Here is a 27,784-nt window from a genome sequence, read left to right on the forward strand (position 1 = left end):
TCTAGTTCTGGACTCCTGATGCCAGGGAAAATACTTTGTCTATTTATCCTATCCATGCCCCTCATACTTTTGTAAACCTCTATAAGGTAACCCCTCAGCCTCCGACGCTCCAGGAAAAACTTGCCCACCATCGACGTCATGCTCACGGGTCTATAGTTCCCTGGTTTGTTCTTAGTACCCTTCTTAAACAGTTGCACCACATTGGCCAACCTCCAGTATTCCAGCACCTCACCTGTGACTATCGATGATACAAATATCTTAGCAAGAGGCCCAGCAATCATTTCTCCAGCTTCCCACAGAGTTCTCGGGTACACCTGCTCAGGTCCTGGAGATTTATCCACCTTTATGCATTTCAAGATATCCAGCATTTACTCCTCTGTAATATGGACATTTTGCAAGATGTCATCATCGATTTCCCTACATTCTTTATCTTCCATATTCTTTTTCACAGTAAATACTGATGTATACCAGTTTAGTATCTCCCCCATTTTCTGCGGCTCCACTCTCAAAAGGCAGCCTTGCTGATTTTTGAGGGGCCCTATTCTCTCCCTAGTTACCCATTTGTCCTTAATATATTTGTAAAAACCCTTTGGGTTATCTCCTTAATTCTATTTGCCAAAGCTATCTCATGTCCCCTTTTTGCCCTCCTGATTTCTCTCTTAAGTATACTCCTACTTCCTTTATATCTTCTCGCGATTCACTCGATCTATCCTGTCGAAAGTTGTAATGATTGAGATTAATTTGCATGCAGCAGGAAGACAATAGTTACTTCAGCTCATGGAAAGAAACACCAAAAGGAATCCTGTGATACAATGGTAGTGTCCCTATCTCTGCCCAGATGGTCCAGATTAACATTTCACCTGCCCCAGAGACGTGTCATAACACGTCCAAATAGGCTGATGGATAAATAATTTACAGGAAACACTTGCTAGCAAGAGTCTTATCCAGTGATGTAGACCTGCAATCTTTCACCTTGAAATCTTGTGGAGCAGAGGTTGGAGAGAGCCAGGTTCAAGTCCTATCTGCTCCAGAGGTTTTCTGTGACATCTTTGAACAAGTTGATGAGAAAATATGAAAAAACAACCTTTACATAACAATGGGAACAGTCTCTGAACTGCATTAAGATTTCTCATGATTTTGAACAGCAATATAGTTCAAAGTTAAAGTTTATGGGTGTCTTAGATGGAAAATTGCAGGTGGTTGTTCTTCCATCCATCTACTGCCCTTGGAGAGGTTGAGGATTTGGTTATAGCAGGCTGCAGTTTGCCTACATCCGACAGTCTTTCCATTGTGCACTGTGACAATTAGAGTGAATAGTCAGTTGGTGGGTGGCAAGCACATCATTCTTTGTCTTGAATGATAAAGAGTTTCTTGAGTGCTGTTGTAGTTGCAATCATCCGGGGAGGTGGAGAGCATTCCATTGCATTTGATCTGCCTTTTGGTTGATGTTTTGAGGAGCCAGAAGATCAGTCACTTGCTGCAGCATTCCAAGTCTCCAACCTGATCTTAGAGTATTTAGGCAGTTGATCCAGCTTAGTTTCTGTCATGGTAATTTCCAGGATGTTAACAGTTTGAGTCTTGGTTGTGGTAATGTCCCTGAATAACATGGGAAACTGGTTAGATAATATCTTGTTGGAGATGGACATTGCCTGGGACCAGTGTGGCCTGAATGTTGCTGCAATTGCAATTTCATCACCCTAAATCTGGATATGGCCTAGGTCTTGCTACAGACAGGCATGGACTGCTTCATAATCCAAGGAATTGTGAATCATATTGAAAACTCTGTAATCATCATTGGCATCCCCACTTCAGATCTAATGACAGAGGAATGGTTATTGATGAAGCAGCTGAAGATGTTTTGGCCTACCGAACTACCCTGAAATGACTGGGGCAAAGGTGACTGGCAGGACAAGAACCACCATCTTCCCCTGTGCTAGGTATAACTGCAAGCAGAGTATAGCTTTCACCTTCATTGCCTTTAACCTCAATCTCGCTAGGGCTATTTGCTGTCACATTTGGTCATATGTTTCAGCTCTTCTGTTATTTCATAGTAGAGAAGATATGTAGTTTATGGAGAATATTCCGAAGAATTCTGAAAATTTTAAACTTGTAACTGACTTTCAATTTATGGTTTGATCGTGGAATCACTTTACAAGAATGATTTCAATTTCCTTGGTTTAAAGGTATATAATTCAAGCTAATGTTGATGCTTCTGAGGTACTGCTGAATTAACCTGGCCTGCTCACATGATATCGCTCTCCTAAGATGAGTCCTTCTTTTCCAACAGAAGGGACATAGTCTCGAGTTGGAATCCCTGCGCCTGAGCCTAAACAATATGCACAGAGCTCAACTTGAGCTTTTACAGTCTAATCTGCAGCGTGAGAAGGAAGAGTCACTCGCTGAACTGCGAGAGATGCTGAATGATAAACGACGCCAGGAGGTGGCAGTGCTACAGAACCAACAGCACATAGAATTGGAGCGAATCAGGGAACAAAACCTGCAGCAAATGGAAGAAGCTCTGAAGAAGCACCAACAGGAAATGGGTAGAGTATCTTGTAGGATCAGATTGTGTTTTGTCTTTGCAAATTATTTACAGGTCACTACTTGTGCATATGGTATGCACTGATAGCTCTTGTCAAAAATGCTATCAGTGTATACGATATGTATGAGTAATGATTGTCCTAATTTAGTTTAATTTTGGGTATATTTCCTTTAAAAAAAACTTGAATGAAAAATCAGTTAGCTTAAACCCTGGTTAAATTGCATCCTGCTCTTAGGAGTCAATGGTGATTGCTTTGTTTGTTAATTCATGTTAAATTAAGTTTCTGTCAAGAGAAAAAGTCATCTGTTCCTCCACTTATATCAGATTGCTTATATTTCATTAAGACCTGTATGAGCTAAAATGTCCAACAATTAAAAATTGAGGGCATGATCTATTTTCTCCTGTCCCTTGCGACTGTCTTCGATTGAGCAAAACTATTGTCACTTTGCATTCCATTTGACCTTTAACTGAACTGCTCATACCGTTGTATCCTTCAAATATTTGCCAATGTCCACTTGATTTTATACAACACTTTAAAATTCCTCTATGTCCTGAATACCTCTTCCACTTCTCCCAACTCAATTACCATCCATACCCTCTTGTGTCCTCAATTTCCTGGGCAGCACCTTTAACAATTTGTACTCTAAAACCTGGGATTCCTCCCTCTGTAGTTTCTCTCACACTCTCTCTTTCTCTCTCACATTTTCTCTCTCTTTCTCTCTCACACTTTCTCTCTCTCTCTCTCTCTCTCTCTCTCTCTCTCTCTCTCTCTCTCTCTCTCTCTCTCTTCACTCTCTCTCTCTCTCTCTGTCTCTCTCACACTCACACTCACACTCTCTCTCTCTCTCACACTCTCTCTCTCTCTCTCTCTCACACTCTCTCTCTCTCCTCCCTCACTGGTGAATACTTCAGTCACCCTCGTATCATCTTTTGCATTTTTGACAGAATTCACTCGTTCACTGCTTTTACAGGTGCTGTATAAGTACAAGGAAAAAGTGAGGACTGCAGATGCTGGAGCTTACAGTCGAGATTGTGGTGCTGGAAAAGCACAGCGGGTCAGGCAGCATCCAAGGAGTAGGAGAATCGAAGATTTGGGCCTCATGAGGAGCTTATGCCTGGAATGTCGATTCTCCCTGGGTGCTGCCTAATCTGCTGTACTCTTCCAGAACCGCACACTCAACTGCGTCAGTACAAGTTGTTCAAATGACTTCATCAAAGTTTTAAAGGAGATGCAGTTCCTATATGCTGCTCTTTGGACAATAATGTGATGAATTGCTGTGCTGGGAGCTGATCATTAAAGAGTTGAATAATGACACACACAGAAGGCTTAACCGGAAATGTTATTTAACTGAACAGATGTGATTATTTTGGCAGTTGTTAATCTTTTCCCCCCACCACCACCACCCCAGCCAATCCATTATTCCCCTTTGCAGAAGGTCAACCAAATGTCACCTGAATCAAATTGCATTGCTTATTTCATAGACTTTCCAGGTAATTTATTATGTACCTAACACTCTGGTACATTTAGTACAAGTCATTTCCAATCATATCATCAAATCTCCTAGATTTAGCATCCTTTATTCGGATGAAACGTTTATTTACATCCATTTGTCTGTTTGAAATCAGTGCCTTCATTTCTGGAGTTTGACCTACTTTGATTCGTTCCATAGAAGCCATATCCTGAGCTCATATATCAAACTCCTGTTTCAAATAGATGGTCCAGCTCATAGCCACCTAATAATATATTGTATATAACTGGTGTTTTGCACTATTTGAATTTTCTCAGATGGTTTTTTTTGCACTTATTTGTTACTTGATGACAAAATCTCCAGTCTATGAATTTAGGCTAGTACATTTAGAGAGAACATCATTATTAGGCTTGTGTTTCTCAAGAAATTACAGTGCTCCCATTGGATGACAACAGGGTGGTTTCAGTTATATGTGGTTTGCCGCAACCCGAAAATATTACATGGAACATTCCAGAACCAAGAACCGGGACTGCCGGGGAGGTAAATTTCCCATTTAAATGAATGGGTTCGCTACTATCTGCAATATTGGTCACCCCCAGTAGGTCTTGAAATGCATGCCCGGAGACATAGGGGGACTACTTTACAAGAGAAATACCATACAAAAGTCTTTGCATCATAAGCATGAAAGGCAAAGAAAAGTCATTTATGGTGTTTGGTAATTGTGTGTTTTGAAATTTTTAGCTTGAGTGGGGAACACCGCATGGAGTCACAGAGCTTATAATGCAATAAGAATAAGGTTTTCAAAAATGGGAATTTGGTGAAAGGTGTTTCATTCAACAAGAGATAAACTGAGAAGTACTGTGGAATATGTGCTTTCAAATGAGCTGAAGGTTTTGGTTTTAACTGAAATTGATTGTAAATTCACTAGGATACTGCCTCTATAAATGAAAGCATGCAGAAAGTCATGGGGATACTGGATCGTCAGTATTCCCATGTGCCAGTAGGCCAGTGCAAGTAATGAAGTTATGTGACAAAGAGTTGAAAAAGTTGAAATATAGATCAAGAATGAGTAAGTAGAGACACAAGATTAAATTGAGAGATTTGAAGAACAGAAATAACGTCTTTGCTTGAAAATTTATGACTGTGTTGGCTGAGTTACTGGTCAACAGCAGTTGTCTACATTCAATATGAGCTTTGATAGATTGATTAGGAAAAAGAAAGATATGGCACATTAACAGTGCATTTCTCCTTCTGTATCGCACTGTTTTTCAGGTTGGTTTCAGTCTTTGGAGTGAGATCTCTGACTCAGATAAGAATGGACCATAATTAATTTGTTAGGTTATGCTATAGAATTGAAGGGAAAAAGGGAAACTGCAGCAGGTCCACTGACCCTCTGTGACCATACTTTTGTTTCTAGAGGATTTAAGGAAGGCGTCAGAAGAAGAAGCTGCTATTTTAAAGGCCACGGTAATCACAGAGGAAGCAAGAAAACTGCAAGTATGAATTGCACTGTTATTTAAATTTTAGGAGTACTTTATTCTTTGGCACACAGTTACATCGCTGTCATTATGGACTAGACCAGACTCCTTCAAAATTTTTTAAGAAAGTAGTTTGGACCCTAACTTTTTCTTTAAAGGCACATGTGATGTGCTGTGTTCCAGATGCAATGCGACTGGTCAGACTACTCAGAGTTAAGCAAAGCACAATTATTTAACCACTATAGTTAAAATACAACCAAAGAAAGAATTTCAGAATAACACCTCTATTGTAAAACTTGACCAAATAAAAGATAGATTAGCTATTATCAACTACTTGAATACAGTAACCATAAATATCCTCCTTGGCAAAAAGGAAAACTGAGAAAATAGGTTTGTCTTGCAGGTAACTCAGTAGCAGAAGCAAAAATCCCAGCTTCTAGGTGTAACCAAGAGAAGGAAAAGATAGCTTCTAATGCTTAAAGCTCACAACAACAACTGCCTAATGCTAAATCTAAAAGCTAAATAAAATCTGGAAAGCCTGTTCTGACAGAGCTGGCCACGTCCAGTTCAGCTGCCTTCATTGTTCTTACCTGGGGGAGGAAAAAAAGCCTCAAGGCCTCACAAGCTGTTTACTCTATTGGTTTTGATAGACTGTTCTGTACCTCACTTCAAAAAAAAATAAAATAACCTCTTAAAGCCACAGCATTCTCATACTGTCAACAATATCCAAAAAGATCTCATCCATTTACTACTTTAAGATTTTTAGGTTTCCCGTCTCTACCACCCTCCCATATATTACGTTGAATCCATGTAATTCCCTCATTTTTTATACGAATTTTGGCAAATTTTGTTTGCATTTTCTCCAATGCCTAAGCATCTTTGCTGAAAATTGTTACCAAGAATTAGAGACACCAATCTAACTGAGGTCTAACCAGTGATTTACAGAGATTTAGCACTATTTCATGCTTTTCTACTTGAAAAATATCACCAGCAAATTTCAATATATTACTTCCTGTTTCATTAATAAGTTGATCAGCTTAATGAAGCAATTTGCTGACAACGGATCTGTGCAGGATTTCTTATTGTGTTACTGTGTGCTGGTCCAACTGGTTTGAAATTTTTGGTTTCTGCAAACTTCCCCGTTACTGATAATAAACTGACAAAGTTGTGATTACTTTTTTCTCACATCTTTTGAAACATTGATAATCCTTTAATCCTCTGGCATTATCCCCAGTGCAAGGCGCACTGAAAAGTTATGGCCAGCACTTCACAATTTCCATGCTTAGTTCACTCAGTAACCTACAACATATGATGCATTCATCTCAACTATTTGAAGACTGCCACTTCCCATTGCTTAAATTTAAAAAACGACCTTTCGCTGCTACTCTGCTTTCCATCTCTAAGCTGTCACTGCCCTTTTGTCACCTCTGCCATGATGTTCATTTTGTTTTTAATGTCTCGATTCCTTGTTCATTAAATATAATTAATTTGTCGGAGCGTAATTAAGATTAGGTCCTTCGTTTTTTTTAAATTAGAAGATATTGATGAAAAATTCATCTTTCTGCAATGATATCGATCTCCTGTGTAACTCTGAGGATATGTACCAGGAGATATTTGAGCTCTGAGAAATAGTTTCCTTTTTTGGGTGTGAAGTTCAATTTGATATAATCTGAGTGGAGAAATTCTTATTCTTGGATAGCCAGGGAGGTCAGTTATTATCCAAAGGACTTCAGTAGCCTTTTTTGTCCTATGAAATCACTGAAGTAATGCTGGGTACAAAAAGTGCCCTTATGTCTATTTGTGTTTATTCTTCACATGATCTATTTTATTACAGATGCATATTCTATGCTCATTCAGGGCTTCTGCTGTTTTAAGTCCTCAGCATCTGCCATAAGACTCCCTCTTTCTCTTAATCCAATGCTGGATATCTCCTGATATCCAGAGTTCATAGAATTGATAGTCCCACCTTTTTTCCTTATTGGAACATGTTGGCCCTATACTTTCTATATTTCCTTCTTGACTGCACCCCACTGTTCTGAGACATATTTACCTGAAGATATCTGCTCCCAGTCCACACTGGCTGTATCATCTCCGATCTTAAAAAAATCATCCTTCCCTCAGTGGAGAACTTTGATTTCAGACCTATCATTGTCCTTTTCCAATACAATTGTGAATCTAAAACAGTTATAATTGCTGTCCACAAAATGTTCCCCCACTTATATTTGAAACACTCATTACCTAAAATTAAGTCCAGGACTGTCCCCTTTCTTGTAGGATATTTTACTTGTTGGTTAAAAAGCTGTTCTGGAAGCATTTTAAGAATTCTATTCCCTTTAAACATGTCACATCATGACTACCCCATTTATATAAGGGAAGTTGAAATCTCCTACTTTCACTACATTATTACTTTTACACTCCTTTGAAATTCGCTTATGTATCAGTTCTTCCTTTCTCTCAGACTGTTTGGGGTACAATAGTACAGCAATGCAAATGCTCCTCTTTAGCTTTTAAATTCTACCTGTATGGCTTCATTTAAGGAGATTTCTAAGGTGTCATCCCTCTTTACTGCTGTAATAGATACCCTGGTCAAAATCACGATACCTCCTCCCCTCTCTTGCCTGAATACTCTCTATTTGGGAATATTGAGCTACCAGTCCTGTTCTCTTCTCTCTTCACCCCCCCCCCCCCCCCCAAAAAAAACCATTCCTCAGTGATCGCAATGATGCACATACCCGTGTTTTAATTTGTGCCTTCCACTAATCTGCCTATTTCATCAGACTCCTAGCTTTAAACTAAATGCCATTCAACCGTACCAAGCTTTCTTGTACCTCAACTGACCAATAATGTTCATATCTTTCTGACTCACTGTCACTTTCAATTTTGGCTTTTCTCTGTTGAACATTCTATATTCCACCCTTCCTCACAAGTTAGTTTAAATCTTCCCCAGAAGCACTAGCAAAACTCCCTGCAAGGATCCCATAAGGTAGAGTAGCAGAGTTAGGCTATTCCATCAATCGAGTCTGTTCTGCCATTCAATCATGGCTGTTATGTTTCTCAATCTCATTCTTCTGCCTCCTCCCTGTAACCCTTACCAACCAAGAACCTATCTATCTGTGACTTGGCCTCTGCAACCATCTGTTGCCATGAGCTGCACAGCTTAGTTGCTCTCTGATTAAAGAAATTCCTTCTCAATTGAATTCTAAAGCATCTTACCCTTACTCTGAGGCTGTGCCCTTAGGTCCTATTCTCTCCTACCAGTGGAAATGTCTCCAAGTCCACTGTATCCAGGATTCTCAGTATTCTGTAAGTTTCAAACAGATCTCCCCTCTCAACTACGGACCCAGGGGCCTCAACCACATCTTATATGACAAACCCTTGATCCCTGCATTCATTCTTGAAAACCTTCTCTGAATTCCCACCAACCCCTGCACATCCATCCCTAGATATGGAGTCCAAAACTGCTCACAATATTCAAATGCAGTCTAACCAAAGCTATATCCATCCTTGACACTATATCTCTGCTCTTGTATTCTAGCCTCCTTGAAATGAATGCTAATAATGCATTTGCCTTCTTAACTGCCAGCTGAATCTCCATGTGAGCCTTAAGAGAATCCTGAACTACCTCTTCCAAGTCCATTTGTGATTCGGATTTCCAAAGTATTTCCCCATTTAGAAAATAGTATTTGTCTGTATTCCCAAACTGTCTAACCTCAGATTTTCCCACATTGTATTCTATCTGCCACTTTGCCCACTCTCGCAGTCTGTCCAAGTCCTTCTGCGATGTCCCCACTCCTTGAGCATTACCTGACCCTTCATTCTTTCTGTCATCTGCAAACATAGCAACAATGCCCTCAGTTCCTTCATCCAGATCATTCATGAATAATGTGAATAGTTGTGGTCCTAAAAGTAATCCCTGCGAACCTTCACTAATCACTGGCTACCATCCTGAAAAAGACCCCTTTATCCCTACTGTCTGCCTTCTGTCAGTATCTGTATTTATGCCAGTATCTAATCCCCAACACCTTTGTATCCTTATTTAACAGCCTGCTTATGGCACTTTGTCCAAATCCAAACAGATCACATCCACAAATCTCCTTGGTCTAATTTGCTCATCACCTCCTCAGAGAATTCTAACAGATTTTTCAGGCATGTCTTTCCCTTGATGATGCCTTGCTGATACTGTCCTATTTTACCATGCACTTCATCCTTAAAAATGGACTCTTAAAATCCTCCCAAGTTAGGCTAACTGGCCTGTATTTTCCTGATGCCTATGTCCTGCCCTTAACAGCAGTGTTACATTAGCCATTTTCCAGTCCTCTGGCACCCTACTGATTCCTGAAAGATCGTCACCAATGCCTGTACAGTCTCCTCAGCTATTTCCTTCAGAACTCTGGGTTGTAGTTGTTCTGGTCTTGGTGATTTATCCAACTTAAGCTTCCCTGCCACCTTCTGCTTACAGATGCCCACTGCACTCACCTCTGCGCCAGCTCTCCTGAAGTTGTGGTATGTTGCTAGTGTTTTTCATTGTGAAAACTGATGCAAAGTACCTACTCCCATTGTGGTTCAGGTGAAACCCATCTACCTTGTACAGGTTGTACTGCTGCAAAAATGGTCCCAATGTCCCAGAAATCTAAAGCCCTCCCTCTCTGCATCATCTCTTCAGCCATGCATTCATCTGGGCTAATTGCCTATTCCTATATTCATTCACACACGGCACTGGAAGCAGTCCAGAGGTCACTACCTTTGGGTCCTGTTCTTTAATGTAATTCATAGTTCCTTAAATTCTGCTTTCAGGAGCTAATCCCTTTTCCTACCTGTGTTACTGGTCCCAATATGTACCAGGATTTTTATCTGTCTGTCCTCCCCACTTCGGAATGCACTTTAGCCATTTAGTGCCCTTGTCCCCTGATCCTGCCACCAGGGAGAAAAATGGGATATTGCCTCCATGGTGCAAGGGTCAGGCATATCATTGAGTGGCTGCAGGGCATTCTGAAAGAGAGGGCAAAGACTTTGTGGAGCAAATATGTAAATGGAAGTTGATATCAGCGCCAAGTCCAGCACCAACGGTTGTCACAACTTCAAATTGTTGCCTGAGATTGAAACTGTAGCTAGGAAACAAAACAGTATGAGGTAAGGATCAAGTGCAGTGGTTCAGTTTTCACTATTTTATTCGTTCGTAGTATGTGTGTAAGGCTGGCAAGGCCAGCATTTGTTACTAAAACCTGCTTGCTGTTCTGAGTGTGGCTGTTAACTGCTGCAGTGATATTATGAAGGGGGTTCCTGGATTTTGAAATTAAGTGAAAACAGTGTGGTATAATTCAAAGTCAAGAAGGTATGTAGCTTGGAGTGGACCTTCCAGGTGGCAGTGTACCCATGCATCTGCTGCCTTTTCTCGGTCGTAGACTTCACATGTTTTAAGATTCGAAAAGCACAGCATATCAGACAGCGTCCAAGGAGCAGGATAGTTAACATTTCAGGCATAAGCCCTTCATCAGGAATGTGGGGGTAGGGCTTGGGAAGGAGGCTGAAATAGAAATTGAAGAGGGTGGAGATGGGGAAAGGTAGCTGAGAATGCAAAAAGTAGATGCAGGTGGTGAGAGATGGTGATGGGTCGGAGGGAAGGTTGGAGTGGATAAGTGGGAAGGAAGATGGACAGGTGGGACAGTTCAAGAGGGCGGTGCCAAGTTGGAGGTTTGGATCTGGGATGAAATGGGGGGAGCGGAGATGAGAAAACTGGTAAAGTTGACGATGCTGTGTGGCTGTAGGGTCCCAAGGTGGAAGATGAGGCATTCATCCTCCAGGCATCAGGTGGCTTGGATTTGGAGGTGGAAGAAGCCCAGGACTTGCATGTCCTTGGCAGAGTGGGAGGGGGAGTTGAAGTGGTTGGCCACAGGGTGATGGGGTTACTTGATGCATGTGTTCCAGAGATATTCCCTGAAACGTTCTGCGAGTTGGCATCCTGTCCCCACAATGTAGATGTTGTCCAAGCGGCTTGTTGAGTTACTACAGTGTACCTTGCAGATGATACACATCGCCATTCTGGGAGTGAATGTTTAAGGTAGTGAATAAATGCTGATTGACTGGACAGCTTTGATCTGGAAGATGTTGAACTTCCAGACAATTGGATTTCCACTTTGTCAGGCAAGTTTGGTTTAATTTAATTTATTGTAGTCACATTTACCTAAATAGAATGAAAAACTTTGTTTTGCAAGCAGCACAGGCAGACCATAGCAAACAAGATATACAGATCATAGGGTACTTAGAATGAAACATACAGGTCACAACTATGCAGGAGGTGCACAAAGCGAGGTCAGTATAGCAAGAACAAAATTATTTGAAGTTAGAGTCCATTCAGCAGTCTAATAATGACAGAGAAGAAGTTGTTTTGAACTTGTTGGTGCATATTTGAGCTTCTGTGTCTTCTGCCTGATGGAAGAGAGCATTACCAGGATGGGAGAGATCTTCAATGTTAGCAGCCTTTTTGCTAACAAGAAGTACAAATGGAGTCCATGGATGGGAGGTTGGCTTCTGAGATTGTGCGCAGACTAGTCCAGACTATCTTCTGTAGTTTCTTATGGTCCTGGGCAGAGCAGTTGCTATACCATGCGGTTATGCACCCAAATAGTTTGCTTTCTGTGGTGCATCTGTAAAGGTTCGTGAGGATCCTTATTGACATGCCAATTTTCCCGAGCTGTCTGAGGAAGAAGAGCGTTGTTGTGCCTTCTTGACCACTTCATCTATGTGGGAAGTCCAGGACAGGTTGTTGGTTACCGTCACTCCCAGAAACATGACACTCTTGAACCCCCTCCACCTCTGCTCCATTGACATGGATGGTGGCGTGTCCTCCCCTTTTCTTCCTGAACTCAATGATCTGTTCTTTAGTCTTGCCAATATTGAGAGAGAGGCTGTTATCGTTGTACCACGACACCAAGTCCTCTATCTCCTTTCAGTATTCTGACTCAGCATTGCTTGATATCGTCCTACCATGTTGATGATGTCAGCAAATTTTGTAGATTGCATTCTTTTGGAATTTGGCTACACTGTTGTAGGTATACAGGGAGTACAGTAGGGGGCTGAGAATACAGCGTTGCAAGGCGTAAGTGTTGAGGGTTATTGTAGGGGAAGTGCTATTGCCTATCTTCACTGATTGCGGTCTGTGGATCAGGAAGCTGAGGATCCAGTTGTTATCTAGATTTTCCAACTTTGTTCAACTTGAATGCTGCATGCCTGGCCTTCGGTGTAATGGGTTTTCTGATTGGGGAAGACTCAAATTGGCTCCTTTGGCATGCTGTCCTCCAGGCACTTGATCCTGAAGACCTTGACGGTAGTGATGTACTCATCAATGTTGGCTGCTGAGTTCTTGAATATGGTCCAGTCCACCAATTCCTAGTTGTCCTGGTGCCTCAGACCAGCATTGTGCTACTTTCTGTGAAGGATTCTTCTGTTTTAAGCTGAGAGGAAAGGCACAGGATCGTTATCTGCAAAGTATTGTACTTCTGACTTGACCCTTGTTGCTGGTGAACTGATTTGGGCAGACTGAGGTGAATTACTTGCTTCGGAATTCCTAAGCATAAACCAGCTGTGTCCAGTTTGTCCCATACAATCTCTCCCGCCTGTATCTTAGTTTGCTTTAAATCTCATTTGTCTATTGCCTCTGTGCTTGTTTGACTAATTGATCTGCCAACACGTCAACTTTAAATTCCTGTTCCTTGTTTTCAAACCCCCTTGACTCTCCTTATCTTTGTACTCTGTTCCACAGCTGCAACTCTGGGATCTCTGCACTCTTTCTGGCCCCTCGTGTCCATGTTAATTTTGAGAGGAGGTTGTGGTGTAGCAGTAACATCACTGGACTAGTAATCCAGACCTTCAGGTTAATATCCTGGTGATAAGGGTTTGAATTCCATCATTCCCAGCTGGTGAAATTTGAATTCAATAAAATTCTGAAATATAAAGCTAGTTTAATGGTTACTGTGTAACCACTACTGATTTCCATAAGTCGATCAGATTCACTAATGTTCCTTCGGAAAGGAAATTGTCATCCTTCACTGGTCTGGCCTACACGCATCTCCAGATACAAGACAGCGATTGACATGTAACTGCTCTCCAGGCAATAAATGCTGGCTTAGCTAACAACATACATACGCCATGAATACTATTTTTAAAAACTGTTCCACCGTTGGTGGTCTTACCTTCAAACTCAAGCTCCAAACTTCCCAGCCTAAAACCTCTTCTTCATTACTACTTCAAAATCTGACTCCTTGACCAAGCTTTCGCCCATCTGTCCACTATCTTGGTGTCAGAAGTGTTTTTTATTGATATTGCTCTTGCAGCTTTATGTTTCAAGATTGTTAATGATAAATACACAATATAAAAATAAATTTTAATACTGAGATGATAATGGTGAATATTGACAGCAAACTGTTATATTCCCACAGAACATGCAAAAGGAGTGGGAAGAGGATTGCAGACAGCGTGTTGAGAAACAGGAGCAGATAATGTCTGCACAACATCAAACTGAACTGAAAGAGTGGAGTAAGAAGGTGGAGAACCTACAGAAGGAACTTGAAGCAATCCATAATGAAATAGAGAAGCGTCAAGCAGTGGAGAAAAGTAAGAGCAAATCATGCTGATAATTTAGAAAAAGGATGAGAGGAAGCTCAAGTGGGGCGTAAAAGCCAATTTTAGACCCTTAGGCCTGTTGCTGTGTATCTCTTTATTTCATGTCATTTAAATAGGAACCACAGAACTTAAACAAAAAATTAATTATTTTCCTTCTGGAATTTAACTTCCCTGCCATTTTATTAAAAATAAATTATTGCAGAACTATTTTGAAACTTGAGTTATATTTCAGCTAATTCTAAGATGACACCTTTTGAAAGATATGAAGGTCATTGAAAATGTTCAAAGGAGATTTTGAAAATTCCAGCGACGAGGACGTTTAAAAATTGTTAATCACTGGCTTGACCTGCGTTTATTGTCCTTGAGTTGGTAATAATGAGCTACTTTCTTAAGCAACTGCAGTCCTTAAGATGTAAATACAACCTACAACAGGAGGATTCAGCAATGATAATGTCACTGAATGTTGGCAGAAGATGATTAGAAGAAAGTGAGGACTGCAGATGCTAGAGATGAGAGCTGAAAATGTGTTGCTGGAAAAGCACAGCAGGTCAGGCAGCATCCAAGGAGCAGGAGAATCGACATTTCAGGCTTCCTGAAGAAGGGCTTATGCCCGAAACGTCGATTCTCCTGCTCCTTGGATGCTGCCTGACCTGCTGCGCTCTTCCAGCAACACACTTTTCAGCAGATGATGATTAGATTCTCTTTTGTTTTAGATGGTAATTTCCTGGTACTTATGTGGTGAGACTGATCATTTCTGTTTATGAGCCCAAGCCTGGGTACTACCTACAGTGCAAGGTTGAAGAAAGGAGTTCTCCTCCAGAGGACAAAATTTGAGACGATGTTTGATAGAGGTTTATGATTAAGATCATATCGGTTTATATATGTTAGTCAAAAAAGATGTTCCCATTAGCTGATGTACCAAGAACTAAATGATGCAGACTTATCTTTTGTTCAAGAAATGCATGGGTGTGAGGAAAAAGTTATTTTACAAAGTAAGGTGATGATCTAGAACTCATTATGAAGGTGATGGCAATCAATGATTTTCATGGTAAATTGGATGGGCACTTGAGAGATAATCATGCAGAGTGATAATGGTAAAATGGGGGTATACTACTAAGTGGATTGCTTTACAGAGCTAGCACAAACTTGATTCAGCCTCCTTCTGTTCTGTATTAAATTTGGTTCTTAAATATTCCAGTGCAAAGAAGAAGCTCTTGACTGACAAGTTATCATAGCTTTTTCATTTAATAAGTGTTGATCACTGGTCATCACGGCAATCTTAAATTGTAATTTAGGATTCTTGTTGCTTCAAAGTTGCAGTAAGGGTTGATTAAATGCCCACAGGTATGAATAAAGGCTTGAAACCATTTTGAAAGAATCCAATTGTCCTGTTAGCTGAAAATATATGCTTAATTATCTGCTCCAGTGGAAAAGTTTAAACCTTTCCTTGCGTAATTCTTAAGAGTGTCAAAATTCCCCACTGATGGCATGTCTGTGATTTTTCATGATATATTTCATCTATTTCTGTGTGTGTGAAGAGTGCATTGAATATTTGTCATTTAAAAGATAATTTTCAGATCCTTGTTTCTTTGTATTTGGTTGGATAATTAACTAGCTTCAAGCAAATAGTTCAAGCTGGTATAGAAAATATGTAGAATTAAGTAAATCCCAAGAGTTTTTGGCTATATTGATTGGATCTTTGTTTTATTCATTTGTGGGACTTGGGTGTCACTGGTTGGCCAACATTTATTGACTGACCCTACTTTGCCCTTGAGAAGATGGTGGTAAGGTGCTGCCTTGAACCACTACAGTCTACATGCTGTAGGTTGACCCACAATGTTATTAAGGAGGGACTTCCTGGTCTTTGACCCTGAGACAGTGAAGGAATGGTGGTATGTTTTCAAGTCAGGATGCTGGGTGGTTTGGAGGAAAACTTGCAGGTGTTGTTCTTGTGTATCTGCTGGCCTTGTCTTTCTAGATGGAAGTGGTCATGGGTTTAGAAGGTGTGTCTCCTCAAATGTAATTATATTCTTTGTTAATTTGGAACGCATCCAGGTAATGATGTTACTTGAAAACAGAAACTTTCCATTTTCACACTTCCAAACAATGTTATCAAATATTCATTTAAAAAAATGCAGTTAGATCATTTTGTAAGTCTTGTTGTAATCTACCCTCGCAACATGCCAGCTTTGAACCCTAGAGTATTCTTTACCAGTATGGCTTAAATTTTCATTTTCCAAGTGCTTACGTAGCTGCAAAAATATTCAGAAAACAGTGCAGTGACATTTACGCAATCATGTTCTGTTAAAGATGAACATCAAAACTTGGAGAGTCTCCAATCCAGTTTGTCAAAGCTTCAGGATCAACTTGAAATAGAATTTCAACAGAAACAGGAGCTGATGCAGGAACTTGATAAAAAAGAGAAGGACCATCATGAAGAGGTGAGTAAAATTTATTAATGAGGTTAGAAATCTTGTTTATAATTCAAGTGCAAGTTTTGTAACACCACCTTTTCTATGTCTTGGAATTCATTTTTGAGATTCCATCTGAAGATAATTCCTGGGTTAGTACACAGCACCTTATAATCATATCACATCTTTGGTGCAGTGCAGCATCCAAAGGTATTGTTTGAAAGTTAACAAACATAGTTTGATACTAAGCACTTAAGGAGATATAGGAGAAGTAAATAAAAATTGAGTCAAAGAGGTTGTTTTTTTATCGAACATCTTAAATGAGAAGTGGTAAAAACATGCGAGAGAAAAGGGAGAGTATTGCTGAACTGACATATTCAACAGAAGAAAGAATATCATCAGGAATCCTTACGAAAAGCCTAAGACTGAAACATTGATTGTCCTGCTCCACGGATGCTGCCTGACCTGCTGTGCTTTTCCAGCACTACACTACTCTGTTTAAGCAGAGTGATGGAGTCAGTGACACTAGAATGGGATTTATGATGACGAACACAGGCAAGCAGATCAAGAGAGTTGATGCGAAGTAGAACTGAATGTTTTAATTGTACGAGTGTTTTGATGATGATTTTGCTGAAGTTCCCAAATGGCAAATTGGAGTTGACCAGAGGTATCTCTGCAGGATTCTTGAGGGGTAACAGCATGGGAAGCATAACCATTTGAAGTAATTTTTCTGGCTATGCCTGAATATGTGGAAATGTGAGGGCATTGCTACCCATTTGAGATTTTAATCTTTAATCATGTTGCCTTTGTTATTCTTGCCTCACATGTCATGCCCATCAACATTCTGCTTCCCTTTTCAAGTGACTATTGAATCTATGACCAAACAATTGGTCATAGAACTTAGTTGGTTAATTCATACATTCTTTGGATGGCAACAGAATTAACAAGACTGGAGGAAATGCTACATCTGCAAAAGGTGGACAAACCAAGTGCTTTCTTTACTTTCAACCTGTTCCGACCTCACCAGCATTAGTCCTTGTGCTAAACCATGCCATGATGATTTTCTGTATTTTTTTCTTAAAAACTATTAATTACAGTGTCAAAACTAAGGGCTCTGTGATATTTGTAACTACACTGAAGCAGTTAAAGCATCCAGGCTATCTTGGAATGGTCTGTATCTGTCTAAATGTTTGATTTTGCAGATTTCCTCGGAGACTATTTGTTGAAATTGCGTGAAAGCATAACCACCATCTTTTCTGGGAACTGCTGTTATTTTTTTGTCTTTTCCTGTCATTGATGAAACTCCAGTAGTCTGAAAAAGCAAATTTAAAACAACTATTTAATACTGTGTGAATCTGTAATGCTATGGAATCCCACCCTGCAGTATATAGAGAGTAAATTTCAGCATTAGTAACTTTGGAACTATTTGTTCTCACAGTGGAACTGGAATAAGAGATAAGTCAATGATTCAGTCTGTTGGACAACATTGTACCCCGTTTTTATTTGACAGATGGAGAAATTACGAAAGAACTACGATGAATTAAAATTGCGTTCCGAGCAGGAGATCGTGCACCTCTGGTCTCAGCTTGAGAGGTCAAGGACCAGTCATGAAGAACTTATTGGTAAATCTTTTGTGTGATTTCTGTTTCAGTGAGTGCTAAGGCAAACACCTCAGTTTAAGCATGCCACAATGTAGTCGCGTGTGTTTCAAATGCAATGGAAAATGAATGTTTGTTCGATAAAACACTGAATATGCACTTGTGGTGTTCAAATAAGTTATCTGTTTCAAATTTGTGAATTTGCTAACCCTGCAATATGTGCAATACTGAATTAGAATTGGTGAGATTGTCCTCAACCAAAGGGATAAGATATCATGATGTGTTTATATCTTTTCATTCATTTTGAATGCCTCCAAGTTGAATAATCAATGTATCCTTCAGGTATTAGTATGTACTCCACGTCATGCTTAATATGGAGAGGGGAGCATGTCACATAAAGATCAAAAAAGGACATTAAAGTGCTTGGCAAGTTGCAGTATTGCAATTTCACATTGTCTTGACTTTATTAGCTTCTTACTGTTGTGCTGTATCAAATTATATGAGTTGTCTTGAGATTGACAAAAGGCATTGCTTTCTGAGTGTTCAGTATTTTAGAGTTTGTTAATTATGGAAAGAGTAAAAAATGAGGTCTGCAGATGCTGGAGATCACAGCTGCAAATGTGTTGCTGGTCAAATCACAGCAGGTTAGGCAGCATCTCAGGAATAGAGAATTCGACGTTTCGAGCATAAGCCCTTCATTATGGAAAGAGCAGATAAAACAAGTAGAGTTTCATGAATGTAGCTTTTTTTTTGCATCGAAGTTTTATATTGGAGAGTTTAAAATGGTTAAACTACAAAAGTAGGTTGCTTAAGTTTGGCTTACATTTCTTGGAATATAGAAGCTTTGCTCATCTAATTAAAGTGTTTAATTGCAGAATTTGCTGGTATAGAAAGAAAAACTATTTCTTGTTTAAATGTTGCAATGAGGTAATAGCTTAAGTTACTTTATTATCTGTTTAATTGGCATGTGCCAATGTAGTAAATGACCTCACAAACCATTTTTCCTTTTGAGAGAATGTTTTGGTTTGAAGTTCTGAATATCTGGTATGATAGTCCAGAGCAAGGGAGCACAAAATTGGATTTTGCTAATTAAAGGGTGATGTTAGGGACTATACCTGGTACTCAGGTTAAGTTAGTTAAAAACAGTAGAACTGAGCTTAATCTGTTTTTCATTGGGCAAGTCTGTTTAAGGTTGGCAATGAAGGGGTCAGATATGATTAAGGCAAACAAATAAGCTTTGACCTAGTTGACTTTGAGGAGCTGAATAGTTTATTCCTAACTGCTATGTCATCAATACCTTTGTGGTTACCTCAATCCTTTGCATTAGGATTTTAGAAGGTCAATAACAATTGCTACTTAAAGCAATCCAGCCATCTATTTGAGGTTTTCAAAGCCTAAAGAGCAAACAAATGTTATAGTCTTTAATTGTAAAACATTAGCTGTCATTGGAAAGTTACTCTCCTTGACTGGCTAAACCAATAATGGAATTTTGTTAGTTAGTGTGGGATGTTTATTCTGGCAACTTATCTTAAGCAGTAGCACTTGATCTTTCTCATGGCTAACATAGCTGCAACACTGTTCTTCACAAGTTCCTGTAGTCTTGGATTTTCTCGTATGGTTCAAATCAGAGATAAGTTGAAGTTTTGCTTTCAGAGACAAAGGGTATCTCTCTCTTGTTGTCTCGATGTACATTGGTATAGTTGATGCTACTCACAATGTGGTCTTTTCTCCACTGGGGAGACAAAAGACAGATCAGTCAACTGTTTTGCAGAATGCCCAAGTCTGCAGAAATGATGCCAAGATTGCAGTGGCCTATTACTTGTGGCACTGTGTTCCCTTGCAAACATTTCTGTTTCCAGCTTGCTGCAGTGCTCTAGTAGCTCAACACAAGCTGGAAGAATAGCATCTCATTTTGTGCCTGGAAACCCTTTAGCCAAAGGACTCGACACCAAGTTTTCAATAATTTTAGGGCTTGGTACACTTCCACCATGTCCTTCCACTATCCTCATGCACCAAGCGTTGTAATCTCCTTGCCTGATTTCCTTCATTTTCATCCACTAATGGTTTCCAGTAGCAGTGTTTATTCCCCCCCCCAGCACACCATTATCCATTGCTTTGTCTGCCTGGCTGCTGTTCTCCCTCTCCTTCTCCACCAATTGCTCCCCCCCCCCACCACCACCACCACCAACGCCCAATTCTTCAGTGCATATACCAATCTTTACCTACCTACAATCAGTTGTGAAGAACATTGACTCTTCTTTCTCTCTGCATGTTGTCAGACTGCTGAGTTTCTCCCAACTGTTTATATTTCAGTTTCAGATTTCCAGCATCCACAGTTCTTTGCTTTTTACAGACTTGGAGTTCTACAGCACAGAAACAGACCCTTTGATCAAACTTGTCCATGCTAACCAGATATTCCAAAATTAATCCAGTCCCATTTGTCAGCATTTGGTCCATATCCCTGTACATGTTTTCTGCTGATATAACCATCCGGATACCTTTTGAAATGTTTTAGTTGTACCAGCGTCCGCCACTTCCCACCGACTGCATGAAAACATTGCCTCTTAGGTTCCTTTTATACCTTTCTCCCTCAACTTAAATCTATCACCCTACCCTGGGAAAAGGACTTTGGTTTTTCACCCTATCCATGTCCCTTATGATGATATACTCTAAGGTCACCCCTCAACCTCCGACACACCCGGGAAACTAGCAGCCTATTCAGTCTCTACCTGTAGTTCAAATCCTTCATTCCCGACAACGTTCTTGTAAATGTTTTGATATGTCCATAAGGTCCCTCATCAACGTCTACAGCTGCACCATTGAAAGCATGCTGTCCGGCTCCGTAACGGACTTCCTCTCAGTATCTCTGCAGAGCTTAAATATAGCTGTTGAGACCCGCGTTTGTGACTGTTCAAAAGTGGAGAATACCCATCCAAGAATGCATGAGAAGTATCGAGAGACTTTCAGGAATATGCATCAGATGTCTGTGCATAAACTTCCAAATGTACTCATCCCTTGAAGCACACCTGCCCCGCAAGTCATTGAAGGAGACCCTCAAACTCTGCATTTCAGTTAAGAGTTTTCTAATATTTACAAAGTCTAGATTATGTATTCGACTTGCTATCAATTTCAACCCATCAATGTAGAATGGAAACCAGTCATCCTTGATACCAAGGGATTATCTGCAAAGGTAGAATCCTAAAAGGTTTTGATTTCAATTGAAACAATTGGGTCTTGCATTCAGAATAATTAAAAGACACGGTTCCTCATAAACAGGGTCCATTTATAGTAAAGTTTGGCAGTGTAGATGGACATCTATATCTGTAAGTTGCAGTTTGTTTATCAACCCATTTAAATTATTGCAATCTTCAAAACATTCCTCCCATTGTCAACTTTCTTTTGACCAATCCTGTGTTTCGCCAGTCAAGTCTGACTTCAAAAACTGCACCAAATTTTGAGTATGATGTAGAGCACAAATAAACTCTCCGTTATAATATGGATTTGCTACCAATCTGAATTCATGCAAATGAAGTAAATTAAGTGGCAGTCCCTCTAATTATACTTGAGGCCTCCTGATGAGCCCCATCTGGACTTCCCAGCATTGACTAGTTCATGAATAGTATTATACTGGTATGTCATTGCATCTTCATTCTGATATACTTCAATCTCACTGATTCACACATTGGGAAACTAATTAGCCAGAGAAGTGCTGCTATTCTCCCTCCTCATTGCCATGCAATATTTGAAAGTTCAATTACCTTTGGCAAATCTATTTATTGAGATTGTATAATGGAATTGAACAGGTATTATACCTTCCTTGAGCTTCTTTTTCTTTCCCCTACCTCACGTGCCTATATTGTTTGAATTGTATTGTTTTTAGGAATTGTTTATAGCCTTGTTGCTGTTTTGTCCCTTTAATACATTTCATTTGGGTATGATCCATTCTAGCCTTAGATCTTGCAGATTTTGCTTGCTTTTTGTCTTTATAATCATCATTTTCTGCACATCCAGTTTTGTCATTTATATTTGAAGAAAATTTCTATTCCTAGTGTGGGGAGAGAACAAATCGATTCCCGATCTATATATTAATTAATCTTCACTAGAGTACCACTCTGCATGATGTTGGTCACTCTGTCCTGCTGGTGGCAGGAAATTAATCAAATTTTAGCTGCAAGTGTATTATATATATGGAATTAAACTTAGTTTATTAACACTATTGGGATACCATTGGTCACAGTTCTCCATTTTGAGAAATTCCCTTCCACTATTACTCTCTGTCTCCTGTTCCCCAATGGGTTCTTTATCCATCCATGTTGTACACCCTGGAACCCATGCAACATCACTTTCTCCATCAACGTACCATAGGGAACCTTATTAAATGCTTTACTGAAGTCCATGTAAATGACATCTAGAGCCCTTCCCTCATCAATCAACTTTGTCACTTGCTCAAAGAATTTTATTAAATTGGTAAGACATGACCTACCCTGCATAAAACCATGTTATCTATCACTGATAAGCCCATTTTCTTCCAAATGGGCAAATATCCTACCCCTCAGTATCTTTTCCAGCAACTTCCCTACCACTGACGTCAGGGTCATCGGTCTTTAATTACCTGGATTATCCCTTCTTAAACAAGGGAACGTTAGCAATTCTCCAGTCCTCTGGGACCTCACCCATGTTCAAGGTTGCTGCAAAGGTATCTTTAAAGCCCCAGCTATTTCCTCTGTCGCTTCCCTCAGCAACCTGAGATAAATTCCATTTGGACTTGGGGACCTGTCCACCTAATGCCTTTCACAATACCCAACACGTCCCTTCTTATGCCAACTTGACCTAGAGTGACCAAACATCTATCCCCAATCTCAACATCCATCATGTCCCTCTCCTTGGTGATTACTGATGCAAAGTACTCATTAAGAATCTCGCCCATTTTCTCTGACTCCGAGCTTAACTTTCTTGCTTTGTCCTTGAGTGGGCTAATCCATTCTGTAGTTACCCTCTTGCTCCTTATAAATGAATAAAAAGCTTTGGGATTTTCCTTAACCCTGTTTGCTAAAGATATCTTATGACCCCTTTTTAGCCCTCTTAATTCCTCATTTCAGATTGGTCCTACATTCCCGATTATTGTTCCAAAGCTTCGTCTGTCTCCAGTCACCCAGACCATATATACGCTTCTTTTTTCCTCTTGGCTAGTCTCAAAATTTCACCTGCCATCCATGGTTCCCTAATCTTGCCATTTCTATTGCTCATTTTCACAGGGACATGTCTCTCTTGCACTCTCATCAACCTCTTTAAAAGTCTCCCATATATCAAATGGAGATTTACCTTCAAACAGCTGCTTCAATCCACATTCCCTGATTCCTGCTGAATTTTGCTATAGTTGGCCTTCCCCCAATTTAGCACTCTTCTCTTCGTCCATGCGTATTCTAAAGCTTATGGAACTGTGGTCATTATTCCTAAAATAATCCCCTACCGATACTTTAACCACCTGGCCGGGCTCATTCCCCAACACCAGGTTCAGTACGGCCCGTTCCCAAGTTAGACTATTTACATACTGCTCTAGAAAATCCTCCTGGATGCTCTTTAATTGATTAATTTTAATTTGCTATATTTTGAATTTGAGTACAAATATTGTGACGTTAGGTTTTTTCAAACAGAATTTAAATGGAACCAGTACCATGAACAATAAACTTGTTGCTATTTTGGTAAGCTAAACTGGTAGCTACATCCCAATGGTGGATCCTGACTTTTGATTCAACTTTCTTTCAAATCACATTACAGGTTAACAGGGTGTTATTTTCAGACGGATTTATACAAATGCAATTCTCATGTTTATCGTGCATGATGGGCATTTATATATTTTTAAAATCTGTATTTTTATAAACAGAATTCAAGGAACATTTGCTGGCTCGTACATCTCAAGTGGAAGATATACAAAGTCTCAAAGAAGAACTCGCTCAACAGCGAGAGCAATTACAAAAACAACATTTTTGTGAGCTGGAGCAGCTGAAAAGCTACTTTGAAGAAAAACTGAAAGACATGAAAGAGAAAAACAGTGAGGAAGTTGCACAACTAGAACAGCGCCTTCAGGAAGACCTGAGACAGCCTTTTGGCCTTGAATCTGAGCTCAGTTTGAATCAGACTGTAGAGCCAAGGTAAAAAAGACCATCACATTGGTTATGCATTTCACTTGGTTCATTCTGTTTCCAATGTCATAATAACTTTTAAGATTTTGGGATAATTTAGGCAATTCCTAATTTTTTCATGATTTGAGCAGAAAACAAGGTTACCCAGAGCAGGATTTTCACTGTCAACCAATTTGTCCCAATGAGTGTCATTGTAAGGAACCTGTTTGCAGTGTAGAGTGATATAATGCAAAACAAGAACACCTTTCTTCTTAATTCTTCTCCTTTGTTGTTCTACGCAATCAGATCAGGTATGACTACATTGGGTTCTTAGATGTTCAGGGAGAAATAAAATAGAATGCAGACAATTAGCATCAGTTAGAAGAATAAGTGAAAGGAAGACCTGGAGAATTGGTGCTGACAGTTTGCAATTTCTTATTTTACTTTAGGGGAAGAGAATTATTACTTAGTGCAAATTTGACAAGTAGTTAAGATCTGCTCTATTCTTAAAGTTTAAAGTAGTATAGCAACTGGTAGTAGGGTTAATAACAGACACAAAAAAGGGAAACATGTAAGAAATTGAATAGTTCATTTATAAGCCACATATTAAAGATGTAAGCAGCTACTTTGCATAGGAGCTTTTGGATGTTTGTGTGCTCCAGGGCAAACACATCTCCAATAATGATTACAGCTTGACTAGTTTCCACTCAAAATTTACGATGGAGACTAAGCTATGATGCTGCAACACGTCAGGGAGGGAGAAATTTGGTTGGATATTTGTTACCAAAAGGCAATTACAACCCTAATGATAAGGTCTTTTAGTTTGGTCATTGATCAGTGAAGGAAAACTGTGACTAAGTGTTATGCAGATAAGGGGATTGAGAGGTCTGGAATCTCGGCCTTTCCACTCGTCAAACAGGTTTGAGATCCTAGTTGAAACTGTGTTGCTGGTTAAAGCACAGCAGGTCAGGCAGCATCCAAGGAATAGAAAATTCGACGTTTCGGGCATAAGCCCTTCATTCCTGATGAAGGGCTTATGCCCGAAACGTCGAATTTTCTATTCCTTGGATGCTGCCTGACCTGCTGTGCTTTAACCGGCAACACATTTTCAACTGTGATCTCCAGCATCTGCAGACCTCATTTTTTACCCTTTGAGATCCTCTCAACTTGTTCAGTTGCAAGTGAGTGCTTCAGAATGAATGGGCTAAATGACCGTGTCTCTGTGTGTCAGGAACTCTTTTAAGTAGAGTAAGAAGGAATATAGTGGTAATAAGGATTGTATAATGAATGGCTGGCGCAGTTCTATGCAGCCAAGAATTTAAATCCTGTGTTGCCTACCCAGTACCAGAAATGGGGGAAATAGGTTCTGGTCCATGGGGCACTGGCATCAGGACTGGGGCATGTGGGGGCATTGGGACCAGTATTGTAACAAACCATGGGGAAGTAGAGAAGACTTTAAACAATGACAGTGAGGGAGCATGCTTGAGTTGCTGTACTAAAATCAAGGGATAGAATTCAAGCAGTAGACTCAAATACTAATATGTGAAATTAAGTGTGGCGAATACACCAACCATCAAGACTAGATATTACAAAAGATAACAAAAAGACAAAACTACAAGCATGTTGCATTCATAAAAGTAAACAAATTAACAGGGAACATTGAGCTAAATAAATGCAATCTGATGGCCATCACTGAACCATAGTTGCTGGATTACAGGAATTGGGTTCTGGATATTTGAGAGGCATTTGACCTTCAAGAATGCACTAGGAGAAATAGCACTCTTAATCACGGATGGCACCAGTGCTATAGAGTTAAAACTTGCACAACACCAGGTTATGGTTCAACAAGTTTATTTGGAAGTACTAGCTTTCAGAGTGCTGTTCCTTTTACATGATGAAGGTAAAAGTCTTGTTTGACTATAACCTGGTGTTGTGATTTTTAACTCTGTCCACCCCAGTCCAACACCGGCACCTCCACATCATCAATGCGATAGTTAGAGATGACCTTGATTCATGAGATCAGGATGCATTTTTGGTTTGAGTGAAGATGAAGAGTAGTAGTTAAAAGGAGTCACTTGTAGGAGTGATTGGTTACTGCTGGGAGATATAACACAATGTAGGACAAAGTATGCAAAAATAAATATTGGACACTGTTAATTTAATCTACACATTTATTTTTATTATTAATTAACATATTTGGATGTACAGGTTGTTCTGTTATAACTCGCATTTCATCAACGCAAGTTCAGTGTAACTTGATTGACGAACTGGGGACACTGTTTCTCCAGTGCGAACTTTTAAAACATGATTACAGCGCTAACACTTTAAGTGCTATTTCTAAAGCAGGCTTTTCTATAAGGTAGGGTTGCACAAGAACGCAACCATTGTGTTATAGAAAGACTGACTCTGTTATGACACATCTTTAGAACAAGAGGGACTTGAGCCGGTTCTTTTGGCCAAGAAGTAAGGACAGGCTGCCATGGCAGCACAAAAGCCCTAAACTTTAGCAAGCTATTGAAATGTTTGGGTATCTCATAACTGACTGAAAGCAGCAATTGAACCTATGACTTTAGTGTTATAAATAGAGAACAAACGAGCCAAATTAGGGGGACACATGCACGCACACACTCGATTCAGAATCTTATTTGATCGTTTGCTTTGACCACACTTGGCTTAACTTATAAATACTCGATAGGACGCATGTGTTGTTTTGGTGGTGGTGGTTACTAGTTTAAAAATATAATAAGAAAATAGTCAGTGATTTTGGTAGTGGGAAGGCACTCAGTTGTGTGGTAACACTTCTGGATAGAAAAAAAAATTAAGTTGGTTGGCCTTAATGCCTACTTCATCTTTCATCTATGTATGAATTGGAAAAATCAAATTGATAATTGTAGCCTGGATGAGGCGTTCACAGAATGTGTTTTTGAGAGAGTTTCTTAGAGCATCTTCCAAAACCAACCAAAAAGCAATTTATACTCGACTTGTAATATGACAATGTCAAAAAGTGTGGAGCTAGAAAAACATAGCAGGCCAGGTAGCATCCAAAGAGTAGGAGAGTCGACGTTTCGGGCTTATGCCTTTTGAGGCTACAACTTCTGATTTGCGTTTATTGATGGGCTTTGAAGGAATATTAAATAGGAGGCTCCCTTGTGGAATATTGAACCACCTTCTCCAATCATTAAGATCATGGCTGAACTTCTACATCCCCTCCACTTTCCAGACCTTTCAGCCCCCATATCCCATCATGCCTATAGATGAATATACTGATTAATTTAGTATCCAGAGCTTTCTGGAATAGAATATTCCAAAGATTCACAGTCCCCTGACTGAAAAAGTTTTTCTTTTTGGTCTTTAAATGGTGAATGCCTTATCCTGAAACAACCTCCCCAGCTCAAAACTTTTGAGCCACGCAAAGCAGCGTGTACATGTCCTGTCAAAACCTAAATATTTGATCCCATCCAATCAGAGACCCTCCTATTCTTTTAAAATCTAGAGAACATAAAAACTAGTTATTCTCAATTTCTCTTCATCAGTAAGCCTTCTCA

The 27,784-nt window shown here is 39.8% G+C and overlaps 1 protein-coding gene across 4 annotated transcripts in view; it reads left to right on the top strand.

Moving 5' to 3' along the window:
• The window catches only part of pcnt (pericentrin), a 297,297-nt gene that overhangs the window by 91,224 nt on the left and 178,289 nt on the right, over positions 1 to 27,784 (top strand). For all 4 annotated transcript variants that reach the window (XM_060827697.1, XM_060827700.1, XM_060827698.1 and 1 more), the window contains 6 exons: positions 2,288 to 2,543; positions 5,429 to 5,508; positions 13,925 to 14,099; positions 16,419 to 16,549; positions 18,030 to 18,141; positions 24,002 to 24,269. In XM_060827697.1, the coding sequence (XP_060683680.1) occupies positions 2,288 to 2,543; positions 5,429 to 5,508; positions 13,925 to 14,099; positions 16,419 to 16,549; positions 18,030 to 18,141; positions 24,002 to 24,269 (1,022 nt within the window). The remainder of the gene's footprint in view (positions 1 to 2,287; positions 2,544 to 5,428; positions 5,509 to 13,924; positions 14,100 to 16,418; positions 16,550 to 18,029; positions 18,142 to 24,001; positions 24,270 to 27,784) is intronic.

The sequence above is a fragment of the Hemiscyllium ocellatum genome, chromosome 7, assembly GCF_020745735.1.
Source record: "Hemiscyllium ocellatum isolate sHemOce1 chromosome 7, sHemOce1.pat.X.cur, whole genome shotgun sequence".
Taxonomy (NCBI): Eukaryota; Metazoa; Chordata; class Chondrichthyes; order Orectolobiformes; family Hemiscylliidae; genus Hemiscyllium; species Hemiscyllium ocellatum.